The 25,037-nt window shown below is 30.4% G+C and overlaps 2 protein-coding genes across 5 annotated transcripts in view; both read right to left on the reverse strand.

Moving 5' to 3' along the window:
• CAP (Cbl-associated protein) overlaps positions 1-9,124 on the reverse strand; it is a 91,710-nt gene extending 82,586 nt beyond the window's left edge. The window contains exon 1 of one of the 4 annotated variants that reach the window (XM_065513991.1): positions 9,013-9,124. The gene's annotated coding sequence lies outside the window, so the exon portion shown is untranslated. The remainder of the gene's footprint in view (positions 1-9,012) is intronic. The other 3 variants (XM_065514009.1, XM_065514010.1, XM_065514012.1) reach the window with 3 other exon arrangements.
• Positions 9,125-16,658: 7,534 nt separating this feature from the next.
• On the reverse strand, positions 16,659-21,023 carry LOC135962209 (beta-1,4-galactosyltransferase galt-1). The gene is made up of 5 exons (XM_065514014.1): positions 20,874-21,023; positions 19,143-19,308; positions 17,919-18,015; positions 17,626-17,835; positions 16,659-17,554 (listed from the first exon to the last, which is right to left on the reverse strand). Exons 1-5 carry the CDS (start codon positions 20,979-20,981, stop codon positions 16,729-16,731), a joined length of 1,407 nt encoding a protein of 468 aa, XP_065370086.1. The 5' UTR covers positions 20,982-21,023; the 3' UTR covers positions 16,659-16,728.
• Positions 21,024-25,037: the final 4,014 nt, after the last annotated feature.

Raw genomic sequence — 25,037 nt, forward strand, 5'->3', positions numbered from 1 at the left:
AATAAAAGATAAAACAATGAAAAAAATGTCGAATACTTTAAACTTCAGGGTCCTTACGTTACGTTATTTATAATAATAAAAATAATTTACGTCATTTTACTAGACACATTAACCCTCTAACCCGCAAACTTTAAAAAGCTAACAAAAAGTTGTCGAATATTTTTTTTAGGGTAATTATGACCCAATAAACTCAGAACAGCCATCAGAAACTAATTTGCAAATTTAGTTTAGGAACCAGGTGCAAAAAGGTGAAGAGTGCCTCAGGGTATTGTTGCCGTTTTAGGTGTAAAAAACAATAATTATGATACGATTTTATTGAAAAACTAATGAAAATAAAACATAACAAGAAATATTTCGAATAGATATGCTACTAAAAGTTAGTAAAACTTTAATTTAAAAAAAAATGACACACAAAATTTCACGTGCTAAAATTATGACATCACTCACAAAACAGCTGACATAACAAAAAGTCAGAATGCATTTCGATCTTCGAGGGAAATGTTAACAAATCTGTAACTAAAGTCACAGTTAAATTTAAAAAATATAAATTATAATTACTTTTTGAGATAATTGGTGTTTTGTAATGCATGCCTTGAGGCACTCTTGCGGGTTAGAGGGTTAATATTGAATAATTTAATTTAATAAACCAGTTAGATGTTGTGCTCTATTTAGTCGGTTTATATCAACAATATTTCTGTCCAATTTTATTATTTACTTTTGATTTTATTTTAATTTTTTTTTTACATTTTGTTTAGCGCTCATTGCTTAACCCCCAGAATACTTAAATACGCAAAAAATAGAATAAATAAGTAAAACAAAGCAACAAAAAAAACCTAAAAAAGACCACCATTAATGAGGTTGTTTTACTCGTACTTTCAATATATATTTTTTATTTTAATTTTTTTGGGCATCTTTAAGTTTTATTTTTCGGGTAGACAAAATTTTGTTTAGAGACATGGTGAATCACCATTCTTACGGCTGATAATTAATTGTAAATGCGTAATGTAGAAATATTTATGTATAAATAAAAACTTAAGTAAATGAATAAAAATATAAACAACAACAACAACAAAATACAAGTATTCTTGTAGTTCCGTGAGAATTAACAAATCGTGTATGTATATATACGGGTACAATATTCGGAAATTTCATTAATGTTTTCTCAATTATTGGGAAACAATACAATAAATAAAATTGAAGTTCACTAGTAAAACCACAAAAACAGTTTAATTATACTAAATACATGTGTAGCCACAAATGTGTTTAAAAATACTTATTTTTTTAGCACAAGTTCATTGACTGACCACTTAGACTTTATGGTAGACAGACATTTCAAATATGATGATGATGATTATGATGATGGTTTTTCATTTACGTTATTTTTTGGGAAAGCTTAAGTATATTAAAAACGGCTTATGACTTTTGACCAATAAATGAAATTTGCTTTTAAGCACTTTAATGTACGAGTAAATACACAGATCTCTACATTCTATAACTGAAACAAATGAATTAATTATCACAACTGAAATTATTCTCAGAATTTTTGGTTATGGGAAGAGTGTAATATTCGGCTGTGTCGAATCTTGTATACCCACCATCAATATGTGGTTATACATACAAATTTCCTTTTTTCCCTCTGGATTCGCGACTGGGTTATATGGACCGATCCTCACTAAAGTAGGTAGAAAGATTTAGGTTCATATAAAACTTGTTTATGTCCAATTTCATTACGATAGTAATTATTATAAGACAATTATTAATGTTCAATTAATTTTCTAAGGGGACTAGGGACAAATGTTGCCCAATTTTCGCCATACTTTACACTACAATTTCAGAGTACTTAGAACTAAATAGTACAAAATCAGTATTGCCGCATAATAAACATATTAATAACTGCTCAAACTGTATTCCGGTGGGACATTTGTATGGGGGCCAAACAAACCTTATCAATAGAGAGTATTTGTGGAAAGCCAGCTAGCTACTTTCGTTTGGGCCCTATAGTGTTTTCAACAGACTTAGCTAGATCATATTCGAATCTTATGATGAAGAAAGAATTTCACATGAATTTTACTCTGCTGACCCCAATTTATAATATACATATGTATTTTTATCAATATTGGTTACTTTATATATCCTAAGTGTGAAATCAATTGTCACTTTAGTGTCCCTAAGTAATCTAGAGTGTATTTTACTCACAGAAGTAATCTATAGGAGACTCAATAGTATCTAAGTGTCCTTATGTAATCCGCACTTTAGTCTTCAAATAGTAGTGGGACGGGGCAAGGTCTGGACTATAAAGCGGGTGAGGCAGAACTTCCCAAACAGTTCATTCTAAACACTTTTTATCAGATATTGCAACATATGTCCTAGCGTTGTCATTATGGTTTCATGCCTGGCCGCATATTCTAGGCTTTTTTCGGCTAATGCTCGCTTCAAACGTTCGTTTGGTTCGTTACAGGTTCCCTGTGATGGTCTGGCCATATTTCAGCAGCTCATAATAGATAAGACCCTTTTGCTCCCATCTAATACAGATAATTACCTAAGCGCCATAGATATTTGCCTTTGGAGTCCATTCGGGGGGTTGGCCGGGCTTCACATACGATCTCTTACGCTTCGGGTTATCGTAATGGATCCATTTTTCATTGCAAGTTATGATTTGGTGGAAACATGATTGTCTGTTATAGCGTTCAAGCATCATTTCGGACATGTAAAATCGTCTTTCAAGGTCTCGGCTTCAATTCGTATGGTACCCAATTTCCCTGCTTTTGTATGAATCCTGTTCCTTGAAAACGTTTTGAAATTGCTGCTTGAGTAGCTCCTAATGATTTTGCAAGCTCTTGTTGAGTTTTACAACAATCTTCATGGAGTAATGCCTTGAATTCTAGGTTTTCAAGCTTTTTTGACTAGCCTGGGCGATCTTTCTCTTCTGTGTCAAAATTTCCACTTCTGAAGCAATGGAACACATTCACCATAAGCTTTAGTGAACAATCGGTGTGCTTCAGCGACATTTTTTACGAATTAAAGAAGTAAAGCAAAACTTCCCGCATATGACGCTTTCTTGGCACATAATTCGATATTATCAATGCAAAATAAAACCTTGTTATTTACACTATAATGTTCAATAACTAAGTGAGAATAAATGACATATATGTACCCTTCACAATTACATATAAGTTATTAAAAACAAAAGTCGTGTTCATTTTTCATACACCCAATAGTTACATAGCCAAATCTGAAACCCTAATGATAGATAAAATCTATAGTTCGGTTCACTCAGCCAGATCTACTGGGACTTGTTTTGAAATACATACTTATACGTATGAATCTTTTAGATTTTGTTGTATGTTTATGTACAACTAATTGATTTATTATAAATAAAATTTAATATTTAAATCTTTGCAAAAGTTTACTTAACAAAAAACTAGTATTCCAAGCAAATTTTGTTTTCTGAAAGTGTGTGATCTTTCAAAAAGTACTTGGATACTTTTATTAGTGTATCTAAATATTAATATAAATTTTAGAATTTACCTTGACTATTCAAATTCTCAAAACTAGCAACTTAAAGATCTCTCATTCTCTCCTCGCTTACAGTCAAAACTTTTGCTTATTTACTCAAGTCCACAAATTCAATACAAAGTGTTAGAAAAATGTAAAGTATATACATTAAATAAATGCTCTACATTAAAATTTAACGTATACTAAACATGACATTAGGTTTGATTTAACAATGGCAATCGCATTGAAAAGTCTTTTGAAATACCATCATTCATTTCATATACACATTATCCTAAACTTAAAGTGAAAGGTATAAAAATAAACATTTCTGGCTGTCAATAATTAAGGCAAGATCAGAAAACAAGTAAGGAAACCCTGATTTTTACCCGTAACTCAATATTTTGGAGAAGTTTGGAAAATTTCAAAAACAGATGTCTTGATAACCCGTACCAGAAAAATAATATCAATTCCCAGATATGTTTTCTGTCTCACAGTGTTATTTACTTGTTATATAACAAATATTAGATATTTAAAATCACAATTTAAATAATGCAAAGTTAAAATATTAATGACCTCCAATATCTCGAGTAGCGAACCCGTGATTTATGATAACTTTTAGCACATATAGAATTAGATAGTTGAACGTAAGACAAATAGACTGCTTTTGTATATCAAGAGAATTGCGTTCAGTAAACTAAAACTTGTGTTTCTAAACAGCCTTAAATGAAAACTTAATGTAAGTAGTGTAATTCAGATTCGTCTCCATAGTACAGACAGACATACATGAACATACATTTGATTTAGCTTTTTTCCAACATAGAAAATATGCATAAATTCATACATTTGTACGTGTAATTATACCAAAGAATTTCAAACATTTATTAAGTGTGTTAATGTGTTTTGTACGAATATTATGAATGTTTATTATTTAAATAAAAAATAATATTTAAAAAAAAAACAAAAAAAAAAACAGAATCACTAAGTAAAATATTTCCACTTCACTAGCCTCGAATTATTTCTATCTCTTTAAAGTGGACCATGAAAACTATATAAAATTAATAGTTATATTTAATAATTTAATAAATTAAACATATTAAAAATAACTTGTTGGTATTAAATTATGTTTAGTTGCTATATAAAACTAACGTTTTTAAATGAGGTAATGACGACTCATTACTAAATTTAATATTTGGTAAGGGAAATGTGTGCACAACAAGGTATTCATGCACAGGTTGACATTCACACAGATTCAATGTCAGTGTCACAAAAGTTTGTTTTTTATTTCAAACTTTTTTTTTGTTAATAATAGGGTTTTTACACTTACTTACATTTTGGCGAAACGTATGGAAGATGTTGAAAACTTGAAAGATTTGTTCACACTCGCAACATCTAACATCTACCATCAGTAAAATTGCAAGAATATTAAAAATCAAATTGTTTTTATGAAAACAAAATGAATTAAGTCTGGTTTTCTTTGTTATACTATCAAATTAAATAAGAAAATAATAAATTTCAAGCATATAAAATGTCACCCTCATTATTATACAAATATTTACATTTTTTTTTTTAATATAAATGCCATTTTATTAGTGATGACACTAAAATAATGGAACGAAATGAGATAGGAACATTTTTTAAAGATGTTGGCACTCAGCCCTGTGTAATTCTTATGGGAAGATGTTAACATCTTTGCAAATTGATGGTAGATGTTAGATGTGCGCTAGTGTAAAAACCCTATAAAGCAATAAATTTAATTGATATAAATGATTTTGAAATAAAGAATCCATTTAAATAATTAAAATAGTAAGTTGACTAAAAAAGTAAACATATTTAGTATTTTTGAATAAAAAAAGTAATGAAAATCAGCAACAAATTTAATCAATTTTGATCAACTGTTTTATACCCTTTATCATATATGTATATAAGTTTGTTATTACGTTTGTAATTTCTACATTTGCGCCCCACAAAGTATATATATTCTGGTTCTTTATGTATAGCGGAGTCGATATAACCATGTCCATCTGTCCGTCTGTATGTTGAAATCAACTTTCCATAGCCACCAAATAATTTACATACATGATTCATAATCAATATATTCGCTATAAACCCGGTTCGATTGCTATTTAAAATCGAGAAACTTGGCCCACAAATGGCTGAGATATAAGGAAAATACCAGGACAACCTCGATTTTTTACCTATTTTTTTATCTATAACTGGATGATTAAGTCTTGATTAAGTCATTAATATAGAAAATATGGATATCTAATGATAGATAATTCAAAAACTTTTGCAATGATGGACAATGAGGAGACAAAAAAAAAGACACGTGTATCGGCGTTTTGAAACTACATCTGAATTTCATTTGAGGGGGGGTTAAAGTTTCCCAACTCTTGCACATTCTTATTGTTAATCGTCATAAGAAACCATGTGATCCTTACATTTTAGGTATTAAATGCGTTCAGCAAAGTTATGTAAAATGTTACGGAGAATATTTTTGTAGAATATGTTAACCCTCTAAATCCTCAAGGCATGGGTCTTTTTTGTCCTTCTTTTAAAAAAGAGCAACAAACTCCGTTAAAACAGGGATTTAAGGGGTTAAAATGTTCCGCAAAAATATTATCCGTAAAATTTTACTATAAGTCCATAAATATACCAACACGGAAAATTCAACCAGAAAGTCAGAAATAAGACATAAAAAAAGAGAGCTTAGGGTTAATTTCGCATAAGATTTCATATAACATTTAGCACAGCCGAATATAGCTCTCTTTCTTGTATTTTTTTAAGTTCAAATTTCATATCTAATTTCATATTCATATTTACCATAAATGTTATTGACTTATTGTTTCTATCTTCAGTGAAGTTTTTGTTAAGATTTGGCTTTTGCCCCCAGAAACAATTGATATAAATTGCTTAAAAATTTAGATTTTCCTATGGACTTTAAAGGCAATATTTTAGTAGTTTAGTATGCATTTCAATCTAATCTTTAATATACAAATTATCTTAAACACAATAAATAAATATACATATAAGTAAATTGCAAAAAATATTTAAGGTTTCAATTTCATTCCATTATTTATTAATTTAAGGCAACTATAAACCATCAAAAGACGACCGTTGCTTTATAGTAAATATTTATATTTTACTTGGTTTGAATTGTCCAATTTTCCATTACTCTGGCACATAAATCAGGCTGAATTTGACTGATTTCATGTTTTATATTGGCTTTGAGGACCGCTGTGGTTTGTGGCTTATTCGCATAGACCTGCGAGTTATAAAAACCCCACAAGAAAAAGTCTAAAGGGGTCAAATCGCGCGATCTCAGCGGCCAGTTCACATCACTTCCACGTGAGGTAACCATGCCCTCAAATCTCTCGTGCAGAATGTCGAATGTGGCATGAGCTCTGTGGCATATTACCCAATTCAGTCCGAAATAAGTTGGTAATCAGCGACTAATAGCGCTCGCCGTTAACGGTGATGACCATGCTAAAGCCATTCTCAAAGAAATATGGACTAATGACGCCGCCAGCCCAAAATTCACAGAACCCAGTAACTTTTTCGGTGTGCATATTGGACGATCTTAGATATCATGTGGATTGGTATCGTCCCAAATTCGACAATTTGGTTTGTTGACGTACCCATTCATTCGGAAATGGGCATCACTAATAGGGGGGTCAGACGGCATGTATTGATTGTGTATTGGGACATGTATTCGATACATATGGAATTCCATGTGTATGTCAAAATTCACGTTATACATACTATTCATAATTTCCACGTTCAAACGTACATGTCACATAATTGCATGTGACATAACCTCTATTAGTTTATACATATGTTTGTTGTTTTTATTGTTTTTAACAATATATTTATTTAAAACATTTTTAAATCACAATAAATATATTTAATGCAATGAAACTTATTTTGTTATAATTTTTCTTTACTCTTTTTTGTTTTGTTTTTTTTTATTTTGCACTCCCACAGTGTTGTATTTCAAAATACAACACTGTTTTACACACGAAAATAGAACATGCTCTAATTGCCAAAAATGTCACGAGTAATACACATGTATTTTACATACACAAAGTTTCATATGGATCACACGGTATGTATATGTTTACATATGGAAAAATGTCCCAATACATGGCACAAAACACAAGCAATATATGCCGTCTGACCCCCCTCTAAATGGGACTAAATGTTGCCTATTCTAGTCACAGGTCGTGTGCCTTTTAACTAGTGTAGGCTTATAAATTACTTGTGCATTATCATTTTATATGTTCAAAATATCTATTACACCATGATATTCTATTCTTACAACAACATTTTAATTAATATCAATTAAATACTTCACAAAAACTTGTTAATAACAATATAAATTAAAAAAACATGGAGATTTAGGACCTGTTTATGGATTCCAAACTATAATCTTAGCTAGAAAATTTATATAGAAAAACTATGATTTTAAAAAAATTTTCAAAATAAATTTTTTGTTTGAAATCCTTAATAAAATCAAGGGCCTGATTACGGGTTCCAATCCATAAACTATTATGAAAACCATAAACTACTGTGAAACTGAACCTCCACATGACGTTTCAGATTGAAAATCTAAGCAAAAGCTTGATTTAATAATTATCAACAAAAAAATAAATTTATGTAGGTATGTAAATTAGTAGAAAGAAAAATTTAGCAAAAGAAATAGAAAGAGAAACTTTTTTTACAATAACATATTTTTTATTATATGTAATAATAATAAAACAACAACAAAATATTAAAAATAAATTTGTGCGATTATATAGAAAATAATTAAAAAAAAGGGTAAATTGGGCAAAATATACACTTGAATGATTATGAATTGTAAATTTTTATAGACAATTTTAAGGTTATTTTTTGGCACATTCATTAACATTCTTATCATTAAATTTAACGGAGAATTTACGGTCATTATCAAGATAAAAACCAAACAAAAAAAGAAAGAAAACAATAAATAAGAATATAGAGAATTAAACAAAACCGTTAGAAATAAAATAAAATGCTCCACTCGACCCGTTTTTTTGTTTTAAAATAATAAATAACACAGACACATACATATGTTCATATTTATAAATAATATTTGAAATATTAGAGCATTTCTAATATTAAATTACTCTCACTAAAACAAAAACAAAACGACGACCTTCGCTAAATTTTAAAATCCAACAACAACTGACTTTATTAAGAGTATTAACATTATCATATCAGTGTCTCAAAAACAAACAAACAAACAAATTGTAGTCAGCTCAGTTCAGTCATCAACTCTTTCTTCTCTAACTAACTCTTATTAGAATTACTCTTGACAGCATTACTCCTATCGCAATCGAATTTGTTTTGTTATTGTTTTCGATCTGTATTTCTTTATTACCAACCACTACATAAGTTATTCTGAATTTCTTAATTCTTCACTAATTTTGTTGTTTTAATATTTCATTCCAGTGTTTATGTTTTTTTTTTTGTTGTTAAGTATCTAAAAGTACAACTCACGTCACATTTGTTTCAATAGTTGCAGAATGTACCTTCTCGTCCATTCATTCTATTCTAATCAGTTCGTTTTTTTTTGCCTTTTTTTAACTCAACTCAACTTGACTTATCGAAATTCGTAAAGTAACTAAAAATTATTGGTTGATAGGTAGATAGGTATGTCATGATGAAGTAGAAAGAATAATTATTCTACACATATGTATGTACGGTCGGTCGGTCGGACGGACAGAGTCATATACTCAAATACTACGTTCAGTTCAACAGAAATAAATATCTATCTACATACGTAAGAGTATTTACTCGTACATTCATGCATAAATACTTAGTTTTATTTAGTTGTTATTATTCCGATTTCTATTGTTGTTGCCTGCCATTGCCGCTGTTAAGCGCTGATTGCTCGCTAGTGAGAGTAAAATTGTAAAAGTGTTGTCAATTTTTGCTAAACTTACTTGAAAAAGCTAAAGTTTCTTATACATAAGCTAAATAAAATAATTTTAAATGGTAGGATTATGGTCCTATGCATATCGAGCCTTAACAGTGAAAATATCTTAACCAACAATGTATTCGATTTTCGTTTTTTAATTAAAATCTATAATTTTTTATCGTTTACATAATCGGTTGAAATTACATATGTGTACCAAGTACCATTACAATTTTATAGTAAAAACAATTTAAGGTCAAATCCGTTTTAAACTAAATCATGCAAACAATCACAAAAAAAGTTCCTCCTGTAAAGTTTATAGATATTTTCGCGGTTAGGACTCGATATATTAGAAATGTCCTATTAGATTGGAGATTGGTTGCTGATATTTCTTCAATAAAAGTTTACTCTGTTGAGATCATTTCTAAGAAAAATTGTTTTAACGTTAACTGGTGGTTTTTATAACAAACCAATACTGATTAGATTTATTTTCAACTTGGAACGTCAAATATTTCCGGCTATGTAACTTTCGCGAATATGTTCGCGAATCAAAAATAAAAATCTATTTTATATATGAAAATCTATTGGACCTATGACTCAAAAATTAGGGATTTTTTCTAATTTTTAGCTTTCATTTTGAAACATTTGTACAATATAAATTTATTTAAAGTATTTGCCATTGCTATGACCTCTTTCCATCTTTCTGTCAACATATGGATTCCGAGCCAAAAGAATTGCTCATCTTTTGAAGCCAAGAACGAATCAAGCTAATATCTCATACTCTGTTTAAAAGTGAAGCGTTCTGCATCGATCGAAACAAATATTAGTCGAACGGGGCACGGTCTGGACTATAAAGCAAGTGAGACAAAACTCCCCAACCACTTCTTTCTAAACAGTTTTAACAGGTTTTGCAACATGTGGCCGAAAATTGTCATGATGGAATATTAAGGTTTCATGTCTGTCCGTTTTTTTCGCAAATGCTCGCTTCAAACGAATCAGCTGCGTTCGATACACGTTCCCTGAGATGATATGGCCAGATTTCAGCAACTCATAATAGATAGGACCCACCAAATACAGAGAATTACCTTAACGTCATGTATATTCGGCTTTGGTGTCGATTCGGCTGGTTGGCCGAGTTTCACATACGATCTCTTATGATTCGGGTTTCATCGCAAGGAGTGATTCGGTGCAATAAAGATTTACTTTTATAGCGTTCAAGCAGCATTTCGGACATGCGAAATCATTTTTCAAGGTCTCTCGGCTTCAATTCTTATGGTACTCAATTTCCCTGCCTTTGGATGAATACTACTGCTCGCAAATGTTTTGAAATTGCTGCTTGAGCAGCTCCCAATGATTTTGCAAAATCTTGTTGAGTTTTACAACAATCTTCATGAAGTAATTCCTCCTATTCTTGGTCTTCAAACTTGTTTTGGCTGGCCAGAGCGATCTTTGTCTTCCGTATCAAAATCACCATTTCTGAACTGCACAAATCATCTATCGCACGTTGAAACCGATGATACACATTCACCATACGCTACGATGACCAATCGGTGTGCTTTAGCGACACTTTTTTGCAAATTAAAGAAGTAAAACAAAACTTCCCGCTTATGATACTTTGTTGGCTCAAAATTCAACATTACCGAAGCAAACTTTGTTGTTTTCACTATAATGTTCAATAACTAATCGCATAATTAAAATGGGCCTCATAACTAAATATGATTTTGTTGAAAATTGCGTAGTTTTGGTTCAGTTTTTTGAAAAAGACGTCCAAAGTGTTCCATTGTTAAAGTTTTCCAAGTTTGTAGGTCCAGAACAAAACGGTAAATGATTTCACATAGCCCCCATGCAAATGGTCCACCGTAATACTGTTTGAGCAGTCATAAATATATTGATTATGCGGCAATCCTGATAAAATATTCCACAAATTAGTTCTAAGTACTCTGAAATTATATTGTAAACGATGGCGAAAATCGGGCAATATTTGTCCCTAATCCCCATACAAGGCACCCCTCAGAAAATTACTTGAACATTCATAATTGTTTTATAGTAATTAATATCATGATGAAATTGGACACAAATAGGTTTTATGTGAACCTGCCAACTTTTGTGAGTATCGGTCCATAATTCACTTTATCAAATTCTTTACAGTTCGGACAGACCATAATGGATTCAAGTCCCCATAGAAGGCCAAAACTACATATTGATGATGGGTATACAAGATTCAGCACAGCCGAATATTACACTCTTACTTGTTTAAGTTCTCAGTTTTTATTAAATATTCATATGTATTAGCAACATTGTTAATAAATAATTAACTTTAGGTCAGTCGGAAGGCACGAACCGCAAATCCGATAGTTGTTGCTGCTGCTGAGGCTGGCTGTTGCTGTTATTTTTTCCCCCATTTCATTGTCAATGATAATTTGAATAGAGCACCACCAACCAACCAAACAACCAACCACATTTACTTACGAGAAGTATCTTCCACTAAAATGCCATTACACTGCTACAACTACTGCCGCTACAATATTTTTTTTTTATTTAATTTAATTTTACTCTGCTCATTTAAATGCAAAACACTCGTTCTGTCTCAATGGTCACATACGGACCGACGGCAGACAGACATTCACCAACTATTTTGCTCATACAAGTGTTCAGACCCAACAGCAAACACAGAGGGATTGCCTAAATGACGGGCTGACTTGCTGGCTGGCTGGTTGACTGCTAGGAGAGGGAATGTTTTGTTGACAAATTGGGGTGGGTGTAGGTTTTTTTATTACTGCATTGATCGTATTAAGTATGGATGTGTGTAAATTGTTTATTAAAAGTTAACGAAGTAAAAACCTAAATACATGTAAAATTAATGGCAGAGACTTGAATGTAGACGGGGGTAACAAAGAGTGATAAGTTTCCCCAGAAATTATTGTCCAAGATTTCAAAAATTTCCAAGGAATCATTAATTAAACGAGCAAGTTTCCGAAATAAATACAATAATGACTTACATATGTTGTAATTTTCCTAGGGAACTGACACACAACAAGTCATATGACTGGTTCCTTGGGAATGATAACACTTTATATGAAAGTAAAGACATACCACTGAACCTAACGAAAGCAGACTTTTCTGTTTAATACAAATGTTTTTTTACTTTCCGTTAAGCGTTAACTAGAAAATTTTGAACAATAGAATAAACTTAAAATGAGGGCGGGTCAATAAGTTCTTGACTTTTTTTAATTTCCCGTCTCTTAACTGAAATGGCAACACTGCTTCTGTCAACATGCATCTGTCATTGAACTCCTGTCAAAATTTGAACAAGCTGCATCGTTTAGTTTGACAGCCATTGATGTCAGACTATGGCCTGACTTGAGGAGAAGATGGAAAAAATTGAATTTCACTCACATAAAGGCTAAGCTTGATAAATATTATGGGAAGTCTGTATCATTAGTTTCAAGGGTTCAAGCTCGGAAAATGCCGAACGTCAAGTTTAGGTCTATACACCCAAAACAATTGAATTAAATCAAGTTATGGTGTTGGCCGATCGGAAATTGAAAGTCCGAGAGATTTTGGAAGCCATATGCATCTCATATGGTACAGTCGTTTTAATTTTGAATGATCACTTGAGTATGAGAAAGCTTTCTGCAAAATGGGTGACGCTTTTGCTCACAATCGACCCAAACCAAAGAACAGACCAAACAGTAGGTTTCTCGGGGTGAATCGGCGACACAGAAGGCCAAGGTAGGTTTGTCAGCCAATAAAGTCATGACGATCGTGTATTGGGATACAAGTGGTATAATCCACATCTACCTACAAAAGGGTAAAACAATCAATGAAGAATATTATGGCAACTTATTGGGACGATTTAATGAGGATTTGAAAAAAAAAATTACCATATTTGGACAAGAAAAAAGTTATTTTTCACTAGGACAGTGAAATGATGCATGCATGTACAGTTTTCATGGCAAAAATCCATGATTTAGGCTACGAAATGCTCCCGTCTTATTCTTCGGATTTAGACACGAGTGACTATTTCTTGTTTTCAAACCTGAAGAAATGTCTCGGAAGAAAGAGATTCAACTCCAACGATGAAAACATGTCACAATAAATACCTATTGCGATGACTTCGACAAATCTTATTTTTTGGAAAGGATAATCAAATTGGAGAAACATTGAACAAAGTGCATAGATCTCAAAGGAGACTATGTTGAAAAATAAAATTAATTTTTTATCCAAAAACCTGTGTTTTATTCAAAAAGTCCGTGACTTATTGACCCAACCTCGTAAATATGATTGAAGGAATTTGTTTAGAAATGAAATTATTATAATTTCAAAAGCAATCTTACACATAAACATTTTAAAAAAAGAATGGTTAAATATAAAAAAATAAATTACAAAAAAGTCCCCTTCCCTTATTATGTAGATGATTACGCCTCTGTTTGTTTACATACATTTTATTATAAGCCCAACACTTTTTATTATGGTTTGGCAAATTTGACAGGCATAATAAATATGTATTTGCAAAACAAATTCGTATCAATGTTGTGTCTGATATTGAAATTGGTCTCATAAATATTCGTTTATTAGCCAAAAAAAAACAGTCCAAAATTAAATCGCAAACCTTGTTTCAAATACAAAACACAATTTTGAAACATAAAAGTACATTTAACCCACAAATAATAAATCACTTACCTTCTTCATTAATTCTAAGCTCCACATCTTTATAATCCTTTACATGACTTTGAGATTCTCCGTAGAAGTGTTGCACTGAATCCTTTGTTAAATTACTAAAAACAAATTCAAAACACTTTTATTTAATATTAAACTTTTTCCCGTGTTTTTACTAATAAACATAACCTGCTTAATGCCAATATAATGGGTTTTCTTTGTTTTATCAAATCCTTTAAACTGTCATTATCTAAAGAGGATCTTTCTCTAAAAAGACCATTTGAATCTTTGGCTTTTGATTTTCTTCTAGTTAAACTGCAAAATTTTAACATTTTTTTAAGAGATTTTTTTCAATATAAAACGTCTGCTTTGAACTCTGGTTGCCAGAAAACTAAACCAGAACCATTGTTTAATTAGGAGGCGTATTTCTAAAAGATTTTCAACATCAACAATATGTAATGTTAATGTCAAATTTCATAAATTTTATCAATTTAATAATCTTTAAATGTGTTTTGTTTAAACAGCTACATGATCTTTAAATTTCAAAATCGTTTTGAAATTTGTTGTAGTTAAATCGGAATTTTGTCAAACGGTTTATAGAAGACAGTAATTAAATGAAATGGGGAAATTCTTTAAAGAAATTATATTTAAATATATAAAGTTTTCCATTCTAGGGGACCTTATTTTGAACTTATTGGATTTCCGATGCTCCCAAGTTCAAAAATTGTTCTCCGTCTAAAACCCAAATTCATTTTATTTTTCAACAGTCACCTTTGAGCTGTATGCACTTTGTCCAACAATTCTCCAATTTTTGTGTCCCTTCCAAAAAATAAGATTTATGGAGGTCATCAAAATAGGTATTTGTTTGTGATATGATTTCATAGTTGGAGACAATCTCTTTCCGCCGGAGATAAATCGGGAGAATAGGACAATCGATTTAGAGAGGGAACAATTGGTTGGCGAATTCATGGATTTTTGTAATGGAAACTGCCCATTTGTGCACCCTTGCATTATCCAGGTGAAAAATAACTTTTTTCTTGGGCAAATGCGATCTTTTTTTTCAAATCCTCATTAAATTGACCCAATAAGTCAATGTGGATTATACCGCGTGCATTCTAAAAAATAACTGTAACCATAACATAATTGGCCCACCTTGGCCTTCTTTGCCACCAATTCACCGACTGTTTTCACTGCGTGGCACACCCTATACAAAGTATATAATTAATTTCGAATATCTTTAGAACTATAATTGTAAAAATGTTTAAACTTTTATCGAATTAATTTCTTATTACTGTGCGGAGATTAGCTGAATTAGATTAGAGGGCATAGTAACCAAAATGGGAGAGATCGGAAAAGGATGTGAGTCACCTCCCATACAAAGTAATAATTGCAAGGTTCTTCAAACTTTGTCCGCATAGCTCTCTTACCATTTTACACAGATTGGCTTAAAAATGGTCGGGATTGCATTAGTGGTTATGGCGCAAAGTAAATAATTAATTTTGAATATCTGGAGAACTATAATTCTAAAAGAATTTAAGCTCTGTATCAATCAATTTATTACCATTCTAAGGAGGTTATCTAAAAACAAATTTATTCCTGATCCCTGTTCGAAGTTTAGCTAAGCATGATCGGCTTAGTAAGAATGACCCCTCCCTTATAAAGGAAAGTTAAAGTAAAGCTTGATATTTACTAGGGTATTCGCATTATTCGATTTTTCTCTTGTTCGAATAAAACGAATAATTCGAATAAGAGATTTTAACTTGTTCGAATAATTCGATCACACGATTTTTTTTAAAAAAGTAAAGAATGAAGTTTTGATGTCGGTTTTTTAATATTCTATTATTAAAGAAAAACAAAAAATCTACAGTGTCTTTAGTTATATGTCGAATTTCAGAAACAATACAATTTTTGTGAGTCATTATTAATTATTTAAATTTGAAATTATGAAAAATTTTAAGCAATTTAATAAATTTAAATATATATGAACATTTATTCGATTATTCTACATAAAATTGTTCGAATTATTCGTTATTCGAAAATGGCCATTTTTAAATTGTTCGAATAATTATTCGTAAGAAATTATTCGATTAATCGAACGATCATTAGTCGAATGTATACCCTAATATTTACATAAAAGGTTTAAAAATGGGTGGGATCAGAACAGTGGAGTGGTATCTCCCATACAAAATTAGTTAGTTATTTTCGAATATCAAGTGAACTGTAATTGAGAGATTCTCAAATTTTGTATGTTATTTTCATATTACCATTCATATTTTTTTAATTTTACTATGGTGGGGGTAGCGAAGTGCACCGGGTAATGCTAGCTATACCCGTCCGTCTGTATATTGACGGAACCATAAACCCTACAGGGAAATTTGTGAAATTTTCCTCAAATATTAAATTCTAATAACTAGTTTGGTTGTTATCAAATGAAAGCTATTCCCTATACCGTAAACATGTATTTTCACCGATTAGTTATAAAAAGATCTTAATCACTACTGAATTATCTTTCTAAAAAACGTAAAACTTGAATATAGTTAAAAAAATACATTTGTTATACAAATTAAAGTTGTTTAAAAAAAATATTCATATATTACTTCAATTTACACATTCACAACTCTTTTACTCTTACTTAGCTACTAATTCGATGGGCAGACTCCTTTGAGATTCAAAAACATACGCAAACATACATCATCCACTCGATCCCATATAAGGGAACCATATTTTCGGGCGGTATAATCTAATGACAACACAGCTTTACAATTGATACATTTGTCACGATAGTGAAACAGTAAACCCACTGTTGGATGCACAACACTGTCCGCATAGCCGGGAGCGGCACGCCATACCTGATGGTTGCCCATTTCTACTATGGATCTAGTATTTACTATACACTTGCTGCGTGTATAGGCTGGCAGTATATCTACATTTCTTCTAATTTTGGTTTGTGTGTACAAGCCACGATTAATGGCCCTTTCGGGTACACTAAACGTGTCATCACTGTCTTTTTTGAAGAAAAATACATTACGAAAGATGAAAGCCGAGGTCAGACCCTCATCACATTGCGACAAAAAGTTGAAGAGCGAATTTTGCTTGAGAGGCACAAGGATTTCATCAAAATCCACAATGGCCGCATAACGATAGTTATCCACTACATTTGCTCTATACACACAGTCATTATATTGAGCCACAATACCGCTATAATGTAAATCATCCAAATGATCTTTTAAATTCCAATCCAAAATATCAGCCAAACCATTATCGCGATAATAGTTTAACACGCGCTGAACATCTGGGGAACAGTCCAGGTTGTAAAAGTAGAAATGTGTGGCACCCATAATGCGGTACATTTCGACAAACTCTACAATACGCAACACATCGCTGTAGTTTTGTTGTAGCGGACCCACACAAATGGATAGAATGGGTTTTGACTGGGCAAACAGCTGATCCATATCACGGGGATAACTATAAAAAAAATGATACAAAAGAGATAAATTAATTGATACCAGTTTAATGTTAAAAAGTAAGTAATCTACCTTATGGGTATAAAAGTGGGACTTAAATGACTTAATTTATTGCTTATATATTGTAGGGCCACCGCCTGTGGAAGTTGTACCTTGGAATTGGCAATGTGTTGCCTGTATAGTGGACATACTATCGTAAATGCTGCAAACTTTTCATCATGATGTTCATGTAATGCCTTTACTACTTCTGCTTTGATTTCGGTTAAGAAATAATCCTCAGATCTGTAATTGTACAATATATTAAATATTATTTTAATCTTGTAAAATGTTAGCATTATAGAATAATACAATGAAAAACAAATTACCTTAAAATACAGCTAATGTCTTCTTTAAATGCTAGAGGAAGCACTGCAAACACTCTTATTGACCCAATGGCAATTAGGGTATCTTTACTAGGATTAGCTGAAAAGAAACAAAAGCAAGTAAGAGAGATGTTCCGAATCTTATATACCCTTCACCAAAGTATATTTTAAAATAAAGATTGAAATTTTTTTTGGTAAAAAAATGTTTGCTGAAAAAATTAAAAAATAGCTTTTTCCCCTATTTTGACCCATTGTAGGTCCGAATTACTATATACGTCGTTGCAAAGGTCTTTGAAATATTTAACATTAGATATCCATATTGTCTATATTAATGACTTAGTAATCCAGATATAGATCAAAAATCGAGGTTGTCCTGGTTTTTTTCTTATATCTTCATTTGTGAGACGATTTTCTTGATTTTGAATAGCAGCCGCACCAGGTCTATAGCGGATAAATTGATGTATGAATCATGTATGCAAGTTATTTGGGGGCTACGGAAAGTTGATCTCAATAGAAGAATTCATTACGAATTAATTCCTAAGCATAATTCCTTAGTACTTCAAACGTGGTGAAATCATTCCTTTGAGAATTAATTCCTTGTTGACTCATTCAATTTTTCTTTAATTCAAATCCATCATAAATCCTTAATAAAATCTATTAGAAAATCAAAACTAAATGAAGACAAATATTTCCCAATTAGCATTTTTACTGGAATTCAAGTTGAAAGCAAGTGTAATTCAAGCCTTGAATTATCAAGCAATTTAATTACAGTTGTATTACACTTTATTTCAATAGCATTCTTCAGTAAAAAGGAAACATAAATTCAAGTCATATGTTTTTTGTTTGAAAAATATTTAATTTTTTCAAATAGTTTTCAAAGCATAATTACATTTGCATTCAATTCAAATTCCAACAAAATGTTCAAGTGCTTGAATTTTTGGGTCTTTGGTACTTATTGGATTTCATTTAATTTGTATTAACAAAAATTTAATCATTGAATGAATTTTTTATGAATTAATTCAACAATGAATGAGTTCTATTAAAATTTAAGCTAAAGAATTTTTTATATTGGCAATGATTTGCTGAAAATTTTAATCCTGCATTGATAATTAAGCTTAAATTAAATCAATTAATATTTTCTTCTATAATTTCTTCTATTTTTTATGTTGTATGCTTAGGTTTTTTCATATTAAATTATAAAAATAATAGTTTGTAGTTTTAAATTACCTATGATTTCAGTACGTTTATCGAAATAAGCTGAATAGATTTTATGCTTCTTGGAGGCGTTGCCAATGGCACGCCATGTATTGTTGTAGTTCCATGTCGTGGACACAGGTTTTATCAATTCCATAGACAACTGTGTTGTTTTGATATCATCTCGTAGTTGTTCATTCTGCAAAAATAAGAATTAAAGTATTAAATAAAATAAATAAAAAAAGTGAAAATAACTACAGCATTTCGAGTTGAAATTGAGAAAATCAAATCGTCTAACATATAACCTAACAAGAGAATTGCAATCCTTTGAGAGTCACCGACGCCTTAGAAGAATGGAAACCATGGACCTAGCCAAATAATTTTTTTAATGAATACTTTTTGTGGGATATTAAAGTGGCACTAACAAATTTATTTAAATTTATCACTAAAAATAATATAATATATCACTTTTAAAAATGTTGTATTTCTACTATTTTTGTAAAAAAAGTGGTATTTCTACTACTTTTTTTAAAAAAAATCTACTACTTTTTTTAAAAAAACGTAGTAGATTTTTTTTTAAAAATAGTAATTCTAATAATTTTTAAAAACAAGTAGTAGTTCTACTGCTTTTTAAACAAAAGTAGTATTTCTACTACTTTTTAATAAGATAGTATTTTTACTACAACAGTTAAAAAGTAGTATTTCTCATACTTTTCAAAAAAAATTATATTTCTACTAATTTTTAAAAAAGTAATATTTCTACTGCTTTTAAAAAAAGTATTTCTACTACTTTTTAAAAAAGTATTAAAATACTATTTTTTTAAAAAAAAGTTGTAAAATAATACTTTTTTAAAAATGTAGTAAAATACTACTTTTTTTAAAAAGTAGTAAAATACTACTTTTTTTAAAAAGTAGTAAAATACTACTTTTTTTAAAAAGTAGTAAAAACTACTTCTTTTAAAAATATTACTTTTTTGAAAAGTAGTTGAAAAACTACTTTTTTAAAAAAGTAGTAGAAAAACTACTTTTTTAAAAAAGTAGTAGAAAAAAATAATATTTTGAAAATTTAATTTCAAAAAGTGCCAAAATCTATTTGAATTTTTTTTAGTAGTACAACAATTTCACTTAAATTTTCTGGGATACAAAAAAGTACCAAAGCTCGGTTTTTGCCTGCTCTATCCCCTTAAAAGTACAAAAATCAAAAAGTACCACACACAATATTTCAGATTATTTTGGATTTTTGGTGCTATCTTTATTAGTTTCGGAGATGTAGAGATACTGAATTTGCCCATTTTCATCCCCTTAAAATTCCAATTGCCAAAATCAATTATTAGTGGATCTACACACGGGAGAGGTACAAAAATTTCAAGACAGGCACTTAATGTAGTGTTTTAGGTGTCTAAAACCATCTGCACTTCATTATTAATTTAGATTTCTCAATTTCAATTGTGTTTTTATTTTCTCAGTATTAATTTGGATCTAATAAATTTTAATTGCAGTGTTCTCAATATTAACTTTTCTGAATTCTAATTTGTATTTTATCAATATTAAATTGGATTTCTTATCTTCAATTTGCAGTTCTTTATATTAGTTTTGATTTCTCAATTTAAATTCGGATTTTCGAAAAATCATTAAGAGTTAGTTTTTAGTATATATATCAAATATATTATTCAGTTAAACCCAGCTTAAACTGTTAGAATATTATTACATGCTTTAATCTTAATACTATTTTATATTCAATTTATTAACTAAACTTCAACTTACTGCTTCCGTTGTTAAAGAGATGTACGTCAAAATTAATAAAGCACTTGCTAAAGCAGCCGTCAAACTAAAGTAGATGTATTGCAAACGATTTGGATCTTGGACTAACATTATAAATTAATTTCATTTGATTTTTAGAAAGTTTTATAAACACATTTCGCATATTTTATTTAGGAACTTTTTTATGTTTTTTTTTATAAATTATTATAAATATTTATTTATTTATTTATGTATGTTTCTTTATTGTTTATTTCTTGAATAATGTTTCTATATTCATATCTATTCCATTGTTCTTTAGTGCAAACACTAACAGGTCATCATCAGTCATGGTGCCCTACAATGTTGCGAAATCGTAATTCCTTTTAAAAGAAATACAATTTACAAGCACTTAATCTTAGTGATGTAAAATTTGATCAGCAAGCATATTATTTATTCGATTAGTTATTTAATGTTCAAAGATTCGTTCACATTGTTGAAATTTGTAGAAGAAATAAGATGTTTCACTTTCACTAGAACTATATATTAATTTAAACAATACGTATCGCTGTAGAAGGTACTTATTTTTTTTGCTCTTACAAAAGTAAAGTCAAACCGAATAAACAGAGTTTGAGGTTCAGAAATAAGTTTTTAACACATTTGTTTTCTGAATTTTAAAGAATTTTCTTGATTATTGCTTGTTATTCGTTCAATTTCAAATTTAAACGATTAAAGTCTTTCTCAGTTTTACATCGCTAATTATCATTGCATAAATGTGCAATATTACAGTGATTGTCATAAATATTTGTTGATTTATATTTTATATGATCTTATGGATTTACTTGTATATTTAGTAGTTATTAATTTAGCTTTTTCTTTGAAAATCATTTAAACATATTGGAGAATAGTTGAAAGCAACAGTGACCGGCCAAAATTTCCCTAATAGAAAACATTAAGAGTAAGCGGTCAGATTAAATATATTCTTCAGTTAAACGTAGCTTAATCTGTAAATGTTGTATTCGAGAATTTATATTTCAAATTTGCCAAGCACCCCTTAAAATCTTGTGTTACGGGTAAAAACGTTTTTTTCGTACCTTTATGCACTTATAAGCAATAAATTGAAATTATTTTTCTCTGCGAATGACTATTCGATCATCATACGGTCACAAATACGTCAATTGGCCCTCTATTTACATACTAGCAAGGTTGGCTTGTATGTTGCCTCTAAAGTACACATTCAGGTCAACTACCGTTACCGCTAAGCTACCGTTACCAAAATAACTGCAATTACCGTAACCGCTAAAATACCGTTACCTCAAATATCGTTACCATTATTCTATAAATAATTTGAAATTATACCCAATAAACACCAAAGCCCCAAAAATTCAAGCACTTGAACATTTTGTTGGAATTTGACTTGAATACAAATGTAATTATGTTTCAAACTTGAAAAATATTTGAAAAAATTAAATATTTTTCAAACAAAAAACATATGACTTGAATTTATGTTTCCTTTTTACTGTAGAAATAAAGTGTAATACAACTGTTTGACTATATTTTAATTTGACTATAATTCAAAGCTTGAATTACACTTGCTTTCAACTTGAATTCCAGTAAAAATGCTAATTGGGTAAAAATACAAATTTTTAATTTTATTAATTGAAATCCGAAGAATTTAAAATATAACAGAATACCAACATTATCTAATATTTTATTGGGAGTATGACTTAAAAATGCGGAATTTTTTTAAAAATGTTAGCTTTAATTTTTAAACTTTTGTACAATATAAATTTATTTAAAGTATTGGTCATTGTTAACTATGACCTTTTCAAAAGATCTGCTCATATAATCAGTTCTAAAGTGAAGCGTATCCCAGAGAGAGCATTCTGCATCGATCGAAATAAATATTAGTCGAACGGATCACGGTCTGCACTATAAAGCGGGTGAGGCAAAACTTCCCAACCACTTCATTCTAAATACTATTTAACAGTTATTGCAACATTTAGCCGGTGTTGTCATAATGGAATATTACGGATATTTGGCTTTGGTATCGATTCGACTGGTTGGACGGCCTTCACATACGATCTTTTACGCTTCGGATTATCGTAATGGATTAATTTTTCATTGCAAGTAATGATTTGGTGCAAAAATTATTTTATTGCTTTAAAGCATTATTTCACACATACAAAATCGTCTTTTAAGGTCTCTTGGCTTCAATTCGTATGGTACGAAATTTACCTGCTTTTGTATAAATCCTGCTTCTCGCAAACATTTTGAAAAGCTCTTATTGAGTTTGACAACGATCTTCAAGCATACCGATTGATCACCAAAGCTTATGGTGAATATTTTCCTTCTGTTTCAACATGGGAGAGATGGTTTGTGCTTTTCAGAAGTGGTGATTCTGACGAGGAAGACAAATATCGCCCAGGCCACCCAAAAAAGTTCGAGGACCAAGAATTGGAGATATTACTCCATGAAGATTGTTGTCAAACTCAACAAGAGCATGCATCATTATTGGGAGCTACTGAAGCAGCAAAACGTTTTCGAGCAGCAGGAAATTGGGTACCATACGAATTTAAGCCGAGAAATCTTGAAAGATGTTACGTGTCCGAAATGATGCTTGAACGCTTTAAAAGAAAAACGTTTTTGCATCGAATCATTACTTCGATGAAAAATGGATCCATTATGATAACCTGATTCGTAATAGAACGTATATACGTACGCAGAGAAAAAATATAATAGGGCATGGTTACTGTAACCATTTATATAGTGTTACAAGTTTTTTAACTATATTATAGTCACAGTAACCATTTACATGATTGTGGTAACCATAATATGGTTAACTTACGATTCACATGATTGCCACAAACATATATATGGTTACAGTAAACATATATATGTTTGTGGCAATCATATTTATGATGAATAATTTTATCATAATATGTTGTTCTCAGATTATGATAAGCCTTAAGCCGAGAGCACCTTAATATGATAAGTTCTTCATCATATAAATGGTTGTCACAAACATATATATGTTTACTGTAACCATATATATGGTTGAGACAATCATGTGAATCGTAAGTTAACCATATTATGGTTACCACAATCATGTAAATGGTTACTGTGACTATAATATAGTTAAAAAACTTGTAACAATATTGAAATGGTTACAGTAACCATGCCCAACTATATTTTTTCTCTGCGTGCAGCCGAATCGACACAAAAGCTAAATATCCATTGCGCTAAGGCAATGATCTATATTTGGTGGGATATATGACAACACTCGGCCACATGTTAAAAAGTATTTAGAATGAAGTGGTTGGGAAGTTTTGTCTCACCCGCCTTATAGTCCCTACCTTGCCCTATACGGCTACTATTTCTTTCGATCGATGCAGAACACTCTCTCTGGGATACGCTTGATTCGTTCTTGGCCTCAAAAGATGAGCAGTTCTTTTGGCTCAGAATCCATATGTTGACAGAAAGATGGGAAAAGGTCATAGCTAACTATGGCCAATACTTTGAATAACTTTATATTGTACAAATATTTAAAAATAAAAGCTAAACATTTTTAAAAATGCAGCATTTTTAAATCATACACCCAATAAAGTATGCAAAAGTTTACTTATCAAGCATTTTCGCAGTCACTGTAAATGTAATTGTAAAAGTACATTTCTGCAAACACATGTCATTGTCAACTGTCTTGTTATAATTACTCTCTAAGGTAATTCTATTGATTCTGCTTAATAAAGAAATGAAACAATAAGAAATTGCAAGTCCGAAATAAGCAACAGTTGGCCCTTCTTAAGGAACGAAAAAAGAACAGATACAAATTATTATTATTGATGGTTTTATATACATTTGTAGGTCACTAAATCTCTTTTTAATTTATTATTATTTTTTTTCTTGTATTATTAAAAACATATGTATGTCTGTATGTATGTATATTTGTTATATATAGAACAATTTATTATTATTTTTTTTATATAGACCCATAAACATCTGTATGTACGTGCATATGTATCTATAATTTTCTTTGTTTTGTATACGAATATCCATCCATCCATTTATACTTATAAATATGGAAAAACAACTATTCCAAATTTTGATAACATGTGTGACGTTCTGTTCTTTTTAGTTTTTCTTATTATTTTATTTATTTCGAACACAAATAATTTTAAAAATATTTAATGA

This window comes from Calliphora vicina, chromosome 5, assembly GCF_958450345.1.
Source record: "Calliphora vicina chromosome 5, idCalVici1.1, whole genome shotgun sequence".
NCBI classification, from domain to species: Eukaryota; Metazoa; Arthropoda; class Insecta; order Diptera; family Calliphoridae; genus Calliphora; species Calliphora vicina.

What these genes read in the sequence shown, in the direction of transcription:
- LOC135962209 (XM_065514014.1), bottom strand. Translation starts at nt 20,981, where the DNA reads ATGTTAGTCCAAGATCCAAATCGTTTGCAATACATCTACTTTAGTTTG. An exon ending in TCTCTTTAACAACGGAAGCA is followed by an intron (nt 19,309 to 20,873) that starts GTAAGTTGAAGT and finishes TTATTTTTGCAG; the next exon opens with AATGAACAACTACGAGATGA. An exon ending in CCCACTTTTATACCCATAAG is followed by an intron (nt 17,555 to 17,625) that starts GTAGATTACTTA and finishes TTTTTTTTATAG; the next exon opens with TTATCCCCGTGATATGGATC.